This window comes from Podarcis liolepis, assembly GCF_965112155.1.
Source record: "Podarcis liolepis genome assembly, chromosome: 7".
Classification (NCBI taxonomy): Eukaryota; Metazoa; Chordata; class Lepidosauria; order Squamata; family Lacertidae; genus Podarcis; species Podarcis liolepis.
Window position 1 is genome coordinate 64,498,781 of NC_139561.1, and position 16,679 is coordinate 64,515,459.

General features: G+C 45.1%; 1 protein-coding gene across 1 annotated transcript in view; it reads left to right on the plus strand.

Annotated features, from left to right (window-relative positions):
* The window catches only part of MFSD2A (MFSD2 lysolipid transporter A, lysophospholipid), a 35,281-nt gene extending 19,467 nt beyond the window's left edge, over nucleotides 1-15,814 (plus strand). Inside the window, exons 8-14 of the mRNA XM_083511815.1 lie at nucleotides 2,031-2,152; nucleotides 4,906-4,989; nucleotides 10,039-10,122; nucleotides 11,323-11,435; nucleotides 12,020-12,163; nucleotides 12,921-13,097; nucleotides 15,018-15,814. Coding sequence (XP_083367941.1) covers nucleotides 2,031-2,152; nucleotides 4,906-4,989; nucleotides 10,039-10,122; nucleotides 11,323-11,435; nucleotides 12,020-12,163; nucleotides 12,921-13,097; nucleotides 15,018-15,078 — 785 coding nt within the window. The 3' untranslated portion in view covers nucleotides 15,079-15,814. The remainder of the gene's footprint in view (nucleotides 1-2,030; nucleotides 2,153-4,905; nucleotides 4,990-10,038; nucleotides 10,123-11,322; nucleotides 11,436-12,019; nucleotides 12,164-12,920; nucleotides 13,098-15,017) is intronic.
* The last annotated feature ends 865 nt before the right edge of the window (nucleotides 15,815-16,679 follow it).

The window sequence follows — 16,679 nt, forward strand, 5'->3', positions numbered from 1 at the left end:
TCTGGTTTGAGAGAACTAGGATTATCCATGAAGCATTCTGTGCACTCCTATTGTGCTGTATAAGCATCTGATCTCTCCCCCCCCCCCCTAGAAAAAAGAGACATGCTTTGTCTTTTCTTCCCATTGGGCATGTAATCGGGCTGGTTTGATAGTTGCAAAGAATCTCCTCCTTGCCTCTTGGAGATGGATGTCCTTATTGTGCCTCTTTGTACATGGGCCAATCCCTTTTAATACATGGGCTGACTTCAAGGGAGCAAATGACACACAGGGCAAGAATTTCCATTGCAAGAATTTCCCGTTGCATAAACCAAGCGTCACCTATGCAACTCCAGCTCCTTGTGGAAAAGCCCCTGACTTTTGCTGGTTGAAACCAGCCATTGGGGAGGGAAGCTGGCTCTTGCGATCTTTGTTCTGCATTCTCAAAGGCCTCCTTGTCACTCAAGTTCCTCTTGAGGTTTTTAATCCACTCAGCCTCAAGGTGTGCTAGAGGCCAGATTTGCAGGGGGCTTATCAAAAGAATCACCCACATCTATGAAATATTGTCCCTCTTCTTAGGTAACTAAGCCTATCATCACCCAAACACTCCACATTCGTGAAATGATAGTTAGCTAGCTTTCAAGGGGAAGTCCTGCCAGTCTTGCAATCCATTTGTCAACAGTCCTAAACCTATGATGGAGAGGAGGTTTTACTGACAAGGAGATTTCCCTGATAGGTTTGTTTGTTTGTTTGCTTGCTTGTTTTTTCTTTCCCCTCACCGCCCCAACATGATGTAATAGAGTCCTGGACAAATTGTAAAATAGACTTGTTAGCCTAAATACAGTTGTACCTTGGTTTTCGAACAGCTTAGTTTTGGCTCTTGAATGCCGCAAACCCGAAAGTGACTGTTCCGGTTTGCGAACTATTTTTGGAAGCCGAACGTCCAAATGCCTGCAGCCAATCAGAAGCCGTGCTTTGGTTTCTGAACATTTTGGAAGTCAAACAGACTTCCGGAACAGATTCTGTTGAACTTCCAAGGTACGACTGTAGTGAGTAGGGCTGAGGGGGAATATATATCCAAAATATGCAAGTAATGGAAGTATCAAAGAGCAAGCGCCTTGGCCATCAGAATATATTGCAAAGGCATGGAAATTCCCTTTGCCGTATTCCACCCGAAAGGTTTCAAGCTCTGGTTTTAAGCTGCTAAACTGGAACATAATGGAAGGGTCATGAATCAGTTCCCAGGTTCAATCCCTGGCATCTCCATGCAGGGTTGGGAGGGAATCCTGAACCCCAGGAGAGCCCCTACCAGTCAGTGTGGACAATACTGATCTAGAAGGACCCCTGGTCTGACTCAGCAGTTTCCTGTGTTCCTAATTCATTTGCAGACTTGAGCTTATGGGAACTGGGAACAATTTGCTCACCGCAGAAAAGAAGTTGTCTTTCTCTATGCCTTTGCAAATTCATTACCGTTCTCTGTAGTACTGTGAGATACCTTATTTTCTAATCCACGTACATGGCATTCTGAGGGCTGCCACTTCTTGCTTTCTCTCTTTCGCTAAAATGCAGCAACGCATAAGCTACAATTCCACAGTAGGGTGGATATACGGTAGGATCTGATAGTGGGGGGTCAGTGTTTAGCTCTTAGGAGATGACAGCCACTAGCCCTTATACAGCATGATACTGTGGGAAGCATGTTAGGGAGGCGGCTGAGCAATCTTTTCCTTGGCTTGGCCTTGGGCTCCTTGCTCCTCACAGCCAGATCCTAAAACCAGGAGCAAAATGATGAAATGACACAAAACAAGTTAAATAATGAAGGCATTGTAAGGCATTCGTTCATAGCATTTTATTTTGCATTCAAATTTATTTATGGTACTTACGTATCTCCCAACTAACCAGTGTGTTCTAGACAATTCACTAAATCAAATAGGAATATAAGAATCAAAACAAAATTTGCACCAGCACAAGATTAGCATGAAAGTGGTGTAAGGCCTGTCTGAAGATGCTTTGATGGGAAATAACTTGACCTAGTGCTTCTGTTTTGCTCCCCGCAGAGTCTTCCGATCTCCAGCCAGAAGAGCCAGTTTCCTTCTTCCAAAGCTTAAAACTAGTGATGAACTATGGCCCCTACGTCAAGCTGATCGCTGGCTTACTCTTTACCTCTCTGGCCTTTATGGTAAGGAAACCATCTTTTACACACACACACACACACACACACACACACACACACACACACACCCTCCCAGTGATAAATGCACCGTTACTACCCAGCTTCAGAGGTGGGTTCCTTTCTCTCCTCAAACTGAGGTGAGGTCTGCCTGTTTGAGGCCTCCCTACCCCAACTTGGTGACTTTCTCTCCCTGAGAAGAACAGAAGTTCCCAGGTGAGCACAGAATTTCCATTTCCCCGAGTGCTTAGAACCTTGTTGTTTCCTTGATGGGGAAATCCTAATCCCGAAATCCACCACAACACCTAGCCAGGTGGCACTTGGGATTTGCATCGGTGAGCCCTGTGTGGAAGTTGCTTGTTCCTATGTCATGGGCTGCCTTGACCACCTCTATTTAAGATGATGATTTTATATGATATCTCCAGGCAGCCGGCTGGCTGGCTGGCTGAATTAATTAATTAATATACTGCCCTTCATGCAAAGATCACAGGCTGGTTTATTTCATTGCAGCCTTCAGACTTACTGTTTTTTTCTCCCTTGCCATGTGGATTCTTTCCAGGTTGGGAAAATAAAATGCAAGCCTTATAGTATTTGTCAACTTTGCTGGGACCCTTTGTTGGGATTGGTAGCTAAGAAGTCAAGACATATAGCTGGATTGCCTAGTATAGGTCATAACACGGGAGAGTAGTGTGCTGTTTTAGACAGAATAGATTGGTTCAGGAGTATTCTTGTTAAAAAGGGAATAAGTTATAATAACCATAGTCTGCCAGAAGGGTTTTTACGACAACTGTTGTTGGAACTCTTTCCAGAAATGGAGACAAAACACGCACAAAATCTGAGTTAAGAGTGCAACCTGGTGCATTTAGTTCAGTAATACCCTGGTTGCCTTTTGGAAACCTGAGTTGGTAATAGGAATGCCACAAATTGTTAAACTTGATCAGAGACCCACAGAGAAGCGTGTTGTGTGTCCTAGTGTGTCTCCTGTTTCCTTGAAAACAAGCGTGGTGTTAGAAGCCAGATTGCAAAAGAAGAATAACATTTTAGTTCCCATTGAGTTGATGGCACTTTTCTGACTAGCTTTGGGGAAGGACCACTCAGCTCTGTTTCTATCAGTAATACAAGATAGCATACTAAACTGAGCAAATGACAAGGTAAATTAGTTTGAAACAGGCAACTATCTGGCAGAACCCAGGGCAAGATGTCTGCTAGCTAGAATGTTAATACATACTAAGGCCTCATATTAAGGACTAAGGTTTAACAAAGAGTGCTGTGAAATGGGCTGCTCTCAAAAGGAGGAGCAGAGGAAAACAGCTGCGCTTAATGAATGAACTCAGACCTAGATCTATTTCTGGATTATAGACACATTGGTATAGAAGCAATCACCGGACAAAGCTGAAGAACTTTACCAGAATCTGGGCCCTTAATACCAGATTCTTGCTAAAGAGGCAAACTTCTTAACCTTTTCTGGAATCTGCCCTAGTAGCAACAAGCTGCAACAGCAGCAACGCTGAACTTGCTCCTTGGCTGAATACTTCTCATTTAGCTTTTTTTTTACTTCCAGCTCAATTGTGAATAGTGACTTTTCTTCTCTGGCCTTGGGGAATCTGCTGAATTCTTCCACTTTTGTTAGCCTTCCTTCCCCTTCACTGTGGCAGTCATCCAGTAGCCTTCTCGTCTTTTTCTCTCCCTCCTCCACACACACACACACACACACACACACTGCTCCAGCTTCTAATACAGAAGTTTATTTTAATACGCCTCTGTTTCTGGAGTTACCGTATGGGTCTGAATATAGGCTGCACTTCCCTGCTCCCCCCGCCCGCCCCCACCCAAAAATCTGGTTTGTATAAACCTCAGTGTATATGCACACTCTTAGAGGAGCTGTGATTTAAGATATCTTTAGGGGCAGTGTTAGAAACTCAGGTATATAATCCTAATTGCCAAATGCCACCCTTAAACCTAGGTTACGGTCACCACAATAGAATGTCTCCACACACACACACACACACACACACACACGATGAAGGTTGTTCTTGTTCTTTCATTTCTATACAGCTTTATATTTTAAAGTACAAATCTCAACGCGGTTTACAACACATTAAAAAAAAAAAACAATCCAGGATAAAACTAATTCATACTTCAAGGAAAATATTTCACATCCTTCTCTAAGTGACATTTTGCTTTCCCTAGTTGCTGACCTGGCATCCAGAGATCTCTGTGTGGCCCCAATTGAGCCCATGCCAGTTGCAAAACGCACCTGGCGCCTGGCTAATTTAGAACACTGTTTAGGGACAGCCTATAATTGGGGATGACTTATATTCATACCAATATGGTATGTTCAGGAGCTCTCTCTCCACCTGTCCCATAGGTGCACTTAACACTGCAGCTGAACCTCCACCCCTTATGGGATGTTGGCAAGTCAGTGAAGTATAGTGGTTAGGGGGTTAGACTAAGACTGGGGAGACCCAAGTTTACATCCCCACTTGGATTTGAAGCTCACTGGACAGCCTTTGACAGTCTCTCTCTCTCTCTCTCTCTCTCTCTCTCTCTCTCTCTGTCTAGCCTACCTCACTGGGTAGTTGTGAGAATAGATTGTATAAGGGGGAAAGAGCTAGATATGCTGCTGTGAGCTCCATAGAGGAAAAACAGGATAAAGAAGTTACTTCAGGCAGAAATCAAGAACCTCCCTTCCTTTCTAATGAGATTTAATGAGAGTTCCCAGGATCTCTTCCCTTAATGTCATCTGCTCCACTTCTTTTCAGCTGCTGGAAGGCAACTTTGCTTTGTTCTGTACGTACACCTTGGGCTTACGCAATGAGTTCCAGAACATTCTCCTGGCCATCATGGTATGTATATGGCAGTCAGCATGACTTCTACTCACATTTCTCTTGCTCTTTATCTGTTTCAAAAGGGAGCTCTTTTTTGGGGGGGGGTAGACCTCTGTCATGAACCTGCTTAAGTGGTTTTGGGAAATCCATTTCATCTTGACCTCTGCCCTCATTTTGTTCAGGTTATTGCAGAACAAATGCTTTTTACAAACTTTTAATGTTGTTCTCCTGCCCCCTGCCCCCACCTGCAACTTCCTTAGTAGTCATGTAAATGGCTGTACCAGCATAGTTTCATGGGAGGGGGAAGGCCCAAATTTCCAGCTGGAATCCAAGGTAATCAGTTTTTCCAGACAATAGGATACAGCAGCACAGAAGTGAAGGTCTGTAGCTGTTGGCCAGTGTGATGAGGGAGAAGACTCTCATGAATAGAATTCTTCTTTTTCTTTTCTTTATTTTATCTAACAACATTTATATACTGATCAGTTGTAACAAAGCCTCTAAAGTGGTTTAGCGGAAAAATTAATATGATCAATAAATAGATGAAAACAAGTAATTAAAGCATTTAGAAAACAATTAAAATCAGTAGTAAACTAAAAGATTAAAACAGTGGTGTGTCTGGATGGACTTGCGTAAACAAAAATGTTTTAAGCAGGTGTCAAAAAGAGTACAGCAAAGGCAGTGAATTCCACACTAAAAAAATCTGTTTTACACAAGTGCAGAATGAACATTGTGTGACATCCTATGTGTGGGTGTCCCAGGTTATTTTGCAAATACTCACGCACGCCAGTCTGTGTTGGGGAAAGCTGTAGCTTTCCAAGCTGACGAGAACTAATGGTAGGAGGAATCTAAAATCTTATTGAGGGCTGTAGGTCCCCATTGTTTTACTTAGCTAATACTCGCTTTGAATATTGGAAGGTAAAGGATGCTGCCCTTTGCAAAGGCTGCTCTTCTCCTGGACAGCTGTACTCTGTGACTATCCAGCTCTGTATCTGTTTAAGGCATTTTGGGGAAATGTTGAAGAACTTTGATGTGGTTTGCCCAGCAGCAACTGAACACCAAACTACCACTGAACTGCAAACCAATAGTAATTGAGGCACATCCGGCAATAAACCGGTCTTGAGCTGCCAGGGTGCAAAGAGTCCAAGGAGCACGTGGAACTTGGAGAACTGAGCCACACACTCCTTGGAGAGCCACCATAGAAGCATTTAAGCTGCCTGACGATTGTGCAGGAGTTGGAGGAAGCTAAAGGATGGGCAACCTTAGGGAAGGGAAGGGCAGTCACTTTACATGGTTCCTGGAACAGTGTGTTCTTTGTTAGGCATTTGAAGGAGGCCATGAAAAGGGATGGAGAATAAAAGCCATGTGAGCCTTTTGTCCCAACCCGGCCATTTTTTCTACCCTTAATCATGAGAAAAAAGGAGCCTTGAGTGTTTATCGGAGAGAGGCACTGAATGAAAGGAATGGAGCCGATTTGTCTGGGAAAGCCTTTCCAGGCTGATGGATGTGAGGAGGAGGGGTGGGGGTGGGGAGCAGGCAGTGGGGGGCATTGTGTTGTGCCAGGCTAGAAAGTAAGTGAAGTGAAGGGAGAGGGAAGAACCCCCTTCCTCTCTACGCCTTTAGGAAACACAGGGACTTGAAAGTAATTCAGGCAGTAATAGCATGGTGGGCAAAGAGGCTCTGTTCTGCTTCTCCAAGCTCACAAAGGAGTCAAACTGTGGCCTGATGCAGACACCGTAGCATAGTATAGCCCCACCAATAACTTGCTGTCTTCCTCTTCCTTCTCCTGTGTGTCGCATTTACAAAAAGGTTTGATTGCACTGGTTGCAGACAACTGTTTTGCCACATGCTTTCATCTGATGGTGTGGTAAAAAGAAAATTCCTTTGCAACCTGGCAGCCTAGTACTGACTACCATGCAATGGTGTTGCATTTAGCTCGGGGGGGGGGGCGGCTCTGTAAGCTTTCTCTGTGAAGCAGATTCAGGGTAGGCCAAATCCTGAGCGCAGTCTGGCTTTCTGTTTACCTCCTCCCAGCCCCCCGCCAATGGTCTCTGTTTTCTCATGGCTACAGAAAAACTCAAAACTTTGGGCAGGTAAAATGCCAACTTTTTTGATCTGTTACCAGATCCAGTGATTCACTCTTAAGCCATCCTAGAAATGCAAAACACACAAAAGGAAATGGTATGTTTTGAAGGTGCCATTGTTTCCCATATAAAATACTTCTGCACATTAATGGTGTAAGTGTTTGTAGAGGAGGTGCCATGGCTTGGACTATACCACTTCAAACAGGAGGACAGGAGATGATAGATCTAGATAGATAGATGATATAGATATTCACCACATTGCTAAAAAAAACAAGAAAGTTTCTTTTCTTTTAAAACGACACATTCAGGAACGTGCATTACTGAGGCCTCATCCATATTATACATTTAAGACAGTATTGCACCACTTTAAACAGTCATGGATTTCCCCAAAGAATCTTATAGGTGCAGAGAGTTGTTAAGCTCTGGGAGGGGAATGAGTCTTATTACTCCCACAGAGTTCCCAGAGCGGTTTAACAAGCAATCCCTCTTCCCAGGGAACTTTGGGAATTGCAGCTCTGTGAGGGAAATAAGAGTCTCTTAACAATTCTCAGCACCTATGAGAAACTAGTCCTCAGGATTCTGGGGGTGGGGTGGGGGGGGTTGTAACCATGACAATTTAAAGGAAATTGCTGGTTTTGAAGTTAAGCAGGGGCAGCATATGTAGCACACCCACCTGGAGCAGAACAGGATGAATTGGATGTTTTGGAGAGGTTGGAGATGAATGTTAGAGAAGTGAGTGGGAAAAACCTGATCTATTTGCATTCAAGGAGCCATTACGAACCCTGCATGGAATGCTGAGTGTGTGTCCGGGCCGTTGTGGGGGAATAAAATGAACAGGGCTCTGGACTATTTGGAGAAGAGCTCTGAATATTTTGGAGTGGAGGGAGGCGCTGGTAAGAAAGGGCCTTGATGTATCTGAATACCAGGTGGTGACTCAGTGCCGTGTGTGTGTGTGTGTGTGTGTGAGAGAGAGAGAGAGAGAGAGAGAGAGAGAGAGAGAGAGAGACGGACGGACATGTGGCCTCTGTAAGGCAGTCCTGGAAAGTATGGTGTTTGTTTTTGTGTTTCCAAAAAGCTTCTGCTTAATCGGTGTGTGGTCTCCTGCAGTTTTACTGTGTTAATTTGACTTGGCTAGCATATTCATTCCTATTCTTTCCTCCCCACCCAAAACATGTGGCCTGGGCATTTGCAGCAAATTCATAGTCTGCTTATCTAGTGAGAGTTTAGGCCACCCCCCCTTCCCCCCCCACCCTTTTTGGGACCTCGTGGCCAAGTCGAAATTGAGAAAGAAAATAAAAATTAGCTCCATATCTTATTTTAGAGCCATGCAAGTTTGGGAAATAGTGTGTGTTTCTAAACCTGGGAGGGGGTGTTCATGGGCTCCAGCCCAATGACCTGCAGCACTTCCCCATGCTCCCCCCCCCCCCATATGCCCCTTGCCCAGTGAGATCACACACAGCTGTCTTACAGAACAGCCTTTGCCGGCGTAGTGCCTTCCAGATGTTTTGGAGCACAAATCCCATAGAATGAGAGGTGTTGTAATCCAAAGCGTCTGAAGGGTGCCAGGCTGGCAAAGGCTGTTCCGTAATCACTCCACCAAACCCGCCTTTTTCCATTAAGCCTTTGGCTTAAACCCTTTAATCCTTTTGACTGTAACCAAACCCAAGTGCTGTCCTGGGAAAGGGAGGAGGACATGGACCTGTGTCACTTTTTTTGCTTATGGAACTCTGTATAAAGTTCAGCGTCCACAGGTGGAGCTGTATTATATAATAATAATTTGCAACACCATCTCCCTGTGGTGTTTTGGGACAGTGCTGCTGAGAGAGGATGAGAGAAGATGGATGAGGGGCTGTGCTTGTCCTCAGTAGCATATTCAAGCTTCCCTTAGTTCTAGCCACATGCTTAGCTTTGCTGGATGCCACCACCGGCTGTGACCTCAGCCCCTCATTGCGTGTCCCTAAGAGAGGGGTGTGGAGCATGTTCTGTCATCCTCATGGCCAGCTCTCTTGGCCAGACTCCATCCAGTTCACGCCCCCTTTGCAGAATCAAAACTTACGCCAATCCCTGTTATGTAACAGACCCTGCCACCCTTCATTTCTCCTCTCCTCTTCCCTTTCTGACTCCATAGGAACGTAGGGGCGTGTTCTTGACATGCCACCAACAATTCCTGTCCTGTCCTAAGAAGAGGCAAGGGCAGAGACGCTGCCCTGAGAGGAACTTTCATGAGGAAAAGGAACTTGACACTGGCTGAGTTCTTGTGGGGAAACTCAGTGCTTTATAAGCCTTGCAGAATTCTGGCATTATTGCTATAGAACGCAGAAATAAAGAAAATCAACAATCAAATCTAGTACACGGGGCCACTTTATCTGAATTCTGTAACTCGGTTTTTGAATGAATTGTGTTATAAATTGGTATTGTTATAATGAGTCTATTATTGGACTTTAATTGAAAACTAATAAACAGTTATTATAAAAAGAAAGGGGGTTTCAGGTGTAAGGGGGCAGTGAAGGAGACTGGACATGATTGTTTGAGAACAGGAGACTATGGTGGGACAGCTGAGGATAGAATTGGCATTTGCGCTGGCTATGAAAGAAGCCAAGGAGCTGGTGCAGCCATTTGTAAATGGGCATCATGTAACCTGAGCATGTTTTTTGCCCTGCCATTATGCAACTGCAGGCATTCCTAAAAAAAAAATCTCCCATGATCATAACCTGCCCCGGGGTCCTTAGCTATGGTTGCTGTCAGAACATTTCCCCTTCTTTCTGTTCATGCTTATGAACGAACTGTGGATTCCATATGCATGATTGTGTTTGGAATCGGGGTTTTAAGTCCAGGTTAATCAATGCCACATCCAAGCGTGTGATCTTGCATACATAGTGCCCGAGGCTCCCGCAGAGCTCCCTTGGAGAGGCTGTTGCGAAGACTGACTCTGGCTGACTCGAGTAACAACTCTTTCTCCCATTCCCTTCTTGTTGCTCTCTTGCAGCTCTCTGCCACGCTTACCATCCCCTTTTGGCAGTGGTTCCTCACTCGCTTTGGGAAGAAAACAGCCGTCTACATTGGAATCTCGGTGAGTGAAAAATCTCCAAGGGGAAGCACAAAGCCGACTTGAGGTTTTGTGCCTGTTGCCAAGCCATGCAGGGAAACGTAGCGCTCAGAGCAAGTCTTTCCACTTGGCGCTGCTAAGCCTACAACAGCGAGGAAACCACGCGGCCCAAGTGGTCTGCCAAGCAGCTTCTCAATGAGCTGGTCTAGATCTTGATAAAACTATTAAGTCCAAGAACTGAACATGCCATGGAGTTATGGGTAAACACTATGGGCCTCTTCAAAGGTTTTCTCTAGAGGGGCTGTTAGTGGTGCAGTGTTAGCTCTGTGTGTTTCCCTCTCTGAGATGGCTGTTCTGCAGCAGATCTAAGGCCTATTGACAGTACAAGACTTGGGACCTCATGGGGCTCCTTTACTTTTCCCCAAAACAAGGCTGTTCCAGTGTGGAAAGGCCTTGTCATGGAGGAACAGGCCTCATGTGCTTGAGGCCTACTGACATCATAGTGTTGGGCTGTACCTGCTACTTTCTTCCTGTAAGTTACTAAGTCTATTCACTGGGCTGGACTACATTGCAATTGGCCTACAAATCAAGAAATGCAGTCTTCTCACATCTTTTGTGGTGTTTATGTTCTGGGGATGGCGTGGATACCCACAAATGCATATAGACATACCACCTCCTTGGAACCCCAGTCTTGCTTTCCTGAACCAGCACACCACATGAGTCTTAAAAACGAGCAGAGAGCTTTTAAGTGTTCCGCTTTGCTTACCAGACGCTAGGAGGCTTTCTGAGATCTTGGGAGACCGTCCCAGAGCCCGAGAAAGAGCCTCCCAGAGGCTGGTAAGCAAGGCAGAGAGCTTAAAAGCTCTTTCTGCACCAGCAGAACTCTGTGCAAAAAGAACTTTTAAGCTCACCAGTTTTTGCGCATTTAATTTGTTCAGTTTTAACCAGTTGGCCATCAACCCTGTAAAGCTGAAATCGCATAAATTAAACACGTGCAAGTTGTGAGGTGACTGTGTTAATATTAGCCCACCTTGTCCCTTAAAAATAAAAATATATATTGCAGGTATATAAATGAATATTTGTATACTGTTTTCAAGGTGCAAACAATTAAAGCCTAAACTATCATGGTTTTTTAAAAAAATAAATCTTTATCCACTATGTCTTGAGCCAATGGAAACCTTCAAATGATTATCTTTTTGACCATTTCCTCTCTTGATTCCACAGTCTGCAACTCCTTTCCTCCTCTTGATCATAATAATGGAAAGTAACCTTATTATCACCTATATAGTGGCTGTTGCAGCAGGAATCAGTGTCGCTGCTGCTTTTCTTTTACCCTGGTAAGTGTGTGTGTGTGTGTGTGTGTGTGTGTGTGTATTTAGTAAACATAGTACTATGTTTTCAGTGCTGAAAGCAGATTATGCTTCCACACCCCCCCCCCAATAACTCCTATGTTATGTTGAAACTCCCAACTCTATGTTGAAATGTGGGTGGCAAATAATGGGGCAGCCCCAAAACATGTTTTTCTGGTTATCATTGAGTGAAAAAGTGTGATTTGTAATTTAGGGATGCCATATTTCAGAGAGTGAAAATCCAGTGACAAATGTTGTTGAGCTTTTTGCAAAATCTCAAAACAAATTAATTTTCTTGACCTATTTTTTAGGAAATTTGCTCAAAACAAGTCCACTTCCAACATGGGTTGCCATATGTCCAGGTTTCCCCAGACATTTTAGCAGTTTTCAGAAATTCCCCCCAGATGCTATTTTTGGCGACTGAATCCAGGATATGTCCAGGAGAACTCGGACGTATCGCTGCCCTTTGTAATTGGACATCTTACTTCTTTGTTGTAACCTCCAGTTTGGAAGCTGAGGACAATTGGGGAGAATGAAATGGTACTGACTGGTTTGCTTCTCTCTCCATTTAGGTCCATGTTGCCAGATGTCATTGATGACTTCAACCTGCAGCACCCAGATTCCACTGGCCATGAAGCGATTTTCTTCTCCTTCTACGTCTTCTTCATCAAGTTTGCATCTGGGGTGTCTCTGGGAATCTCCACACTCAGTTTAGAGTAAGTCTTTGCCTGCCTGCCTCTTTCTCCCCTCCCCTTTTTTAGATTTGGTGGTATATATAGCAGAACGCCATCATTTGAAGCATTATTATTTTTACCCTGCTCTTCAGCCAAAAAGGCTTCCAGACTGGCTTTGTTTGAATAAAAGCAAAGCCCAATCCCTGCCCTTACAATATAAAAAGATATGATGCAAGAGGAAATGGGGAGGAAGAGGAAGACTATCAGATGCCAACACCATTTCTTTAAAATTGCATGGTAGTTTTCGTCATGATGGCTGGAATGGAGACATTTTAGGGAGAGGAGGATCCTGATGGATCTACTGGCGAGCTAGTGAGATCCACTGACTGGAATGCATCACCTGGGAGCCCTGGAATACCTGGGCTTGAAGCTCTGTGTCACCATTAATTTTACATACCTGTGTGCTGCATTAGGCAGTTTGTTCTGTCTTAGTTGCAGTTCGCCTTCTCTAAAATAGTGACTTAACTCACTAGATTGTTCAAAGAAGTTACGGGGGCTGTAGCAGGAGTGTATGTTGTTAAAAAGAATGTTAAAATTCTGTGCCCAGGCAGCCCAAGAAAAGAGTTATGAAACCTGTTGTGTGTGTTGGCTTGTTTATTGCAATTTGAGCCAGTTTGTATAATTTATTATTTTGTTTAATTTATTCTGGTTTTGTTAACCTGGCGATGTGGTAAGGAGCGACGCAGGGCTACTGGACACTTTACTTGGCCATCATAACAGTTCTTTCCTTGGTGTGTAGCTTTGCTGGCTACAAGACCCGGGGGTGCTCCCAGCCAGAGGAGGTGAACTTGACCTTGAAGATACTGGTGTCGGCTGCTCCTGTGGCTTTGATCATCCTTGGCCTGCTCCTTTTCAAGCTGTACCCCATTGATGAGGAGAGGCGACGGAAAAACAAGAAAGCCCTGCAGGATTTAAGGTGAGACCCCAGATGGCCACTTGGGGCGGGGCGGGGGGGTGCATCTATAACTTGGCAGAGATGAGCAACTATCAGACTGGGACTTTTCTCATGGGATGGGCTATCATGCCCTAGCCAGTAGTTGCAGGAGAACATTCACTTGCAGGGATGCTGTTGGCTCAGGAGCGATTGCCACAGATGCTATGCCTCCTTGATCCCTTCTGAACAAAATCCTTACTGTAGTCTCATAGGTTGAGCATGGGAGGGGCTCCGGAGAAGGATGGTTTGCAAAGGATCCGGAATCCCGTGTCTGGGTGAAGCTGCAGTGAAGGGGGGAGTGTGATCTCATGTTCCATTCAGAATCAGGAAGAATCCCCCCACCCACGGAAAACACCACTCTTTCAAAATTCCCCGTGTGTGGCAACGGGTTCAAATCCTGCAAGGACAGGTGGCTCTTCCTCCAGATGACCCTTTCCGTTTATTGCCAAAACTTAAAATAGAGCAGGCGTTTGATGGCCCAGGGACAAATGGGTGTCTAGTTTCTCTGATGCAGCACTCCATGGCAGGGTGTAGAGAGCTAAATATAAAATGCTGAGTGATCCTGAATGTTGGCCCTTTATGCACAAATCACTGCTTGGCTTCCTGATAGTTCTGTCTTCACTTGCTGGGATTCCTGACTGTTTAGAGTTGCCTCGGGTACCTCTTTTACTCCAAGATTAGTGGTGGCACATAACTGCATGATAGTTCAGAAGTGGGGGTAGCTCTAGTTCAGGGATAGGCAACTGGTGACCTGTGAATCGCAGTGGCCCACCAACCAGACTGTTTTCCTCTTTTTCTGAGTCCTTTCCAATACTGCGAACCTCTTTCATTCCCCAGAGGGAGGGACATTTGTCACATAAGCAGCAGGCTGTGCCTGGCACTCCCTGTCGAGTCTGGAAGAGGGCACCAGGGGAGTCATGAGCTGCATCTTAACAAGCAACCTGCATCTTCATAATGGGACAGATTAAAGGTCACCTTTTAGGCAATAGTGGAGGGTCTGCTGAAGCAGTAGCAGTCCCTGGTGCTTCCTAGGAGGTAAGAGAGGAGGAATGAGGCGGGAGCAAGGTCAGCATAGTGCAAACACACAGGAGCTCTGGATTGGGTGCTGACCTCGCCTTGCCTGGTACACACCAAACCTTCAAAGCACCCCCAAAAAGAATCCTGGGAACTGTGGTTTACTCCTCACAAAAGCATAATTTCCAGCAACATTAATAAACTACATTTCCCAGGATTCCTGGGATAGGCTGTGTGCTTTAAATGTATGGTGTGTACACAGCTGAAGGACACTTTTGCCTCTGGCAGCAACACCTAATCCCTGTTTGGAAACTTAGGAATTCATCGTAGTTCTATGGCAATTGTTCCATCAGCGGAAGCATGTTGGCTTACCAGAGGGAACAATCTTCCCTCTCCACCCCTCCTGCACTGTTCTGGGTTTCCCCCCCAACACAACTCAAGCTGGGAGAGAGAGAGAGAGAGAGAGAGTTTGGATTTGATATCCCGCTTTATCACTCCCCTTCAGGAGTCTCAAAGCGGCTAACATTCTCCTTTCCCTTCCTCCCCCACAACAAACACTCTGTGAGGTGAGTGGGGCTGAGAGACTTCAGAGAAGTGTGACTGGCCCAAAGTCACCCAGCAGCTGCATGTGGAGGAGCGGAGACACGAACCCAGTTCCCCAGATTGCGAGTGTATCGCTCTTAACCACTACACCACACTGGCTCTCATGGGAGGATGGGGTGGAGCCCTATTGCAGAAGCAGAAGTCCTGGCATGGGCTTCCACTAGCAGGACTCATTAGTTGAATGCAGCCCTTACAGCTGCAGTCTGTGTGCCTACTGCAAACCTGTGTGTGTGTGTGTGTGTGTGTGTGTGATTAACATATATTTTCCTTCTTTTACTTCCCCAGAGATGAAGAAAACAACAGTAGCACCGAGTCAGACTCCACAGAGCTGGCCAGCATTGTTTGACCTCGGCTTGCCTTGGTTTGCTGTTTACACACTGGAACCCTTTGAAGGTGGGGAGGGGCTGCCACGGGGCCATCCGGTGTGCAGGAGGGATGCTGACTTACTTCCTTGAGGGAGTGCTCTATGACGTCCTTCCAGACTTCTCTGGAGAGCAAACACTGGTACATGCTACGTGGAATTGAAGGAGCACCAACTGCATCTGCATGCAGGGCAATGTGCAGTACTGCAGGAACATATCTCTTGATGGAATAAGTGCGCCACAATTGTTATTTATTTTTACATTTGTTTTTTTTTGAAAAACACCTTTTGAGCAGTCATTTTCTTTGGGTGTGGTTCGTGCTGCCTCTAATCCGCCTGATACCAATGGCATCAAGTGTGGTAAAGAAAATTTCAGTACTGTCAAGGGTCTCTCTCCCCCCCCCTTTTTTTTTAATTTTATCTTGCCACGGACCCGGATGGTGCTTGTTGGTGTACATTACACCATTGGCATGACCTTGCCAAACACAACCTCGTACTGTTCTCAACTGTAAATAAGACACAACTAATGTTGAAGCATCCTGTGCTGGTGCTATTTATGTACATGTGTATTTATATATTCAGAGAGCCTAATTAATAAAAATAACTTAATTATTTTGTAAATATAAAACTGCTATGTTTACCTATTTGTATATATCTGTACAGAAAGAAGACAATGGACCTATTAATATTAATTTACATTAAAATGCAAATGTGTCACCTGTACTTGTTATGTCTTTCTCTAAAGAACAACTGAAACTGGACAAATTGTTATTTAACTAGTATAGCTTTGGGTACTTTGATTGAATTGCATCTTTTGTTCTGGTTGCCCCAAGTGCGGGTGTTGCAGAAAACAGGACATCATTGACCAAGGGTGCCTTTAGGCAAATCCAAGATTATAGGGGAGGGAAATATAGTTGTTTGCCAGATGTCAACATCTGCTCTGAAGCTTCAGGTTCAAACTTTCCCTCAGCACGGCCAGAGTTTCTCAAGAGAAGAACTAAAATATTGCAGCAAAGAGCTGGGTCAAAGGGCCATGGAGAGGTTTTTGTATTTCCTCAGCCCCTACCCCACCCCAGTCAGACTCCATCCCTGAGGGACTAATCACTAGCAACTCCCCACCCCCCAAGTGTCACTTGGCTTTCTGGTTTAAAGATGATGAACCAGAAGAAAAAGCAGGGGCTTTGGAGTTGTGCATCAGCAGCAGTGAGTACCTGAACAGAAGACTGAGCTGGCAAATGGGATCATCTGTTTGCCACTTTATTCCTATTTAAAAGACAGTAAATATTTATACAGGAATGCTGGTGGCACTGTGGTCTAAACCATTGAGCCTCTTGGGCTTGCCGATCAGGAGGTCGGCGGTTCGAATCCCCACAACGGGGTGAGCTCCCATTGCTCAGTCCCAGCTCCTACCAACCTAGCAGTTCGAAAGCATGCTAAAAAGTGCAAGTAGATAAATAGGTACCGCTCCGGCGGGAAGGTAAACAGTGTTTCCATGTGCTGCTCTGGTTTCGCCAGAAGCAGCTTAGTCATGCTGGCCACATGACCAGAAAAAAACTTGTCTGCGGACAAACGCCAGCTCCCTCGGC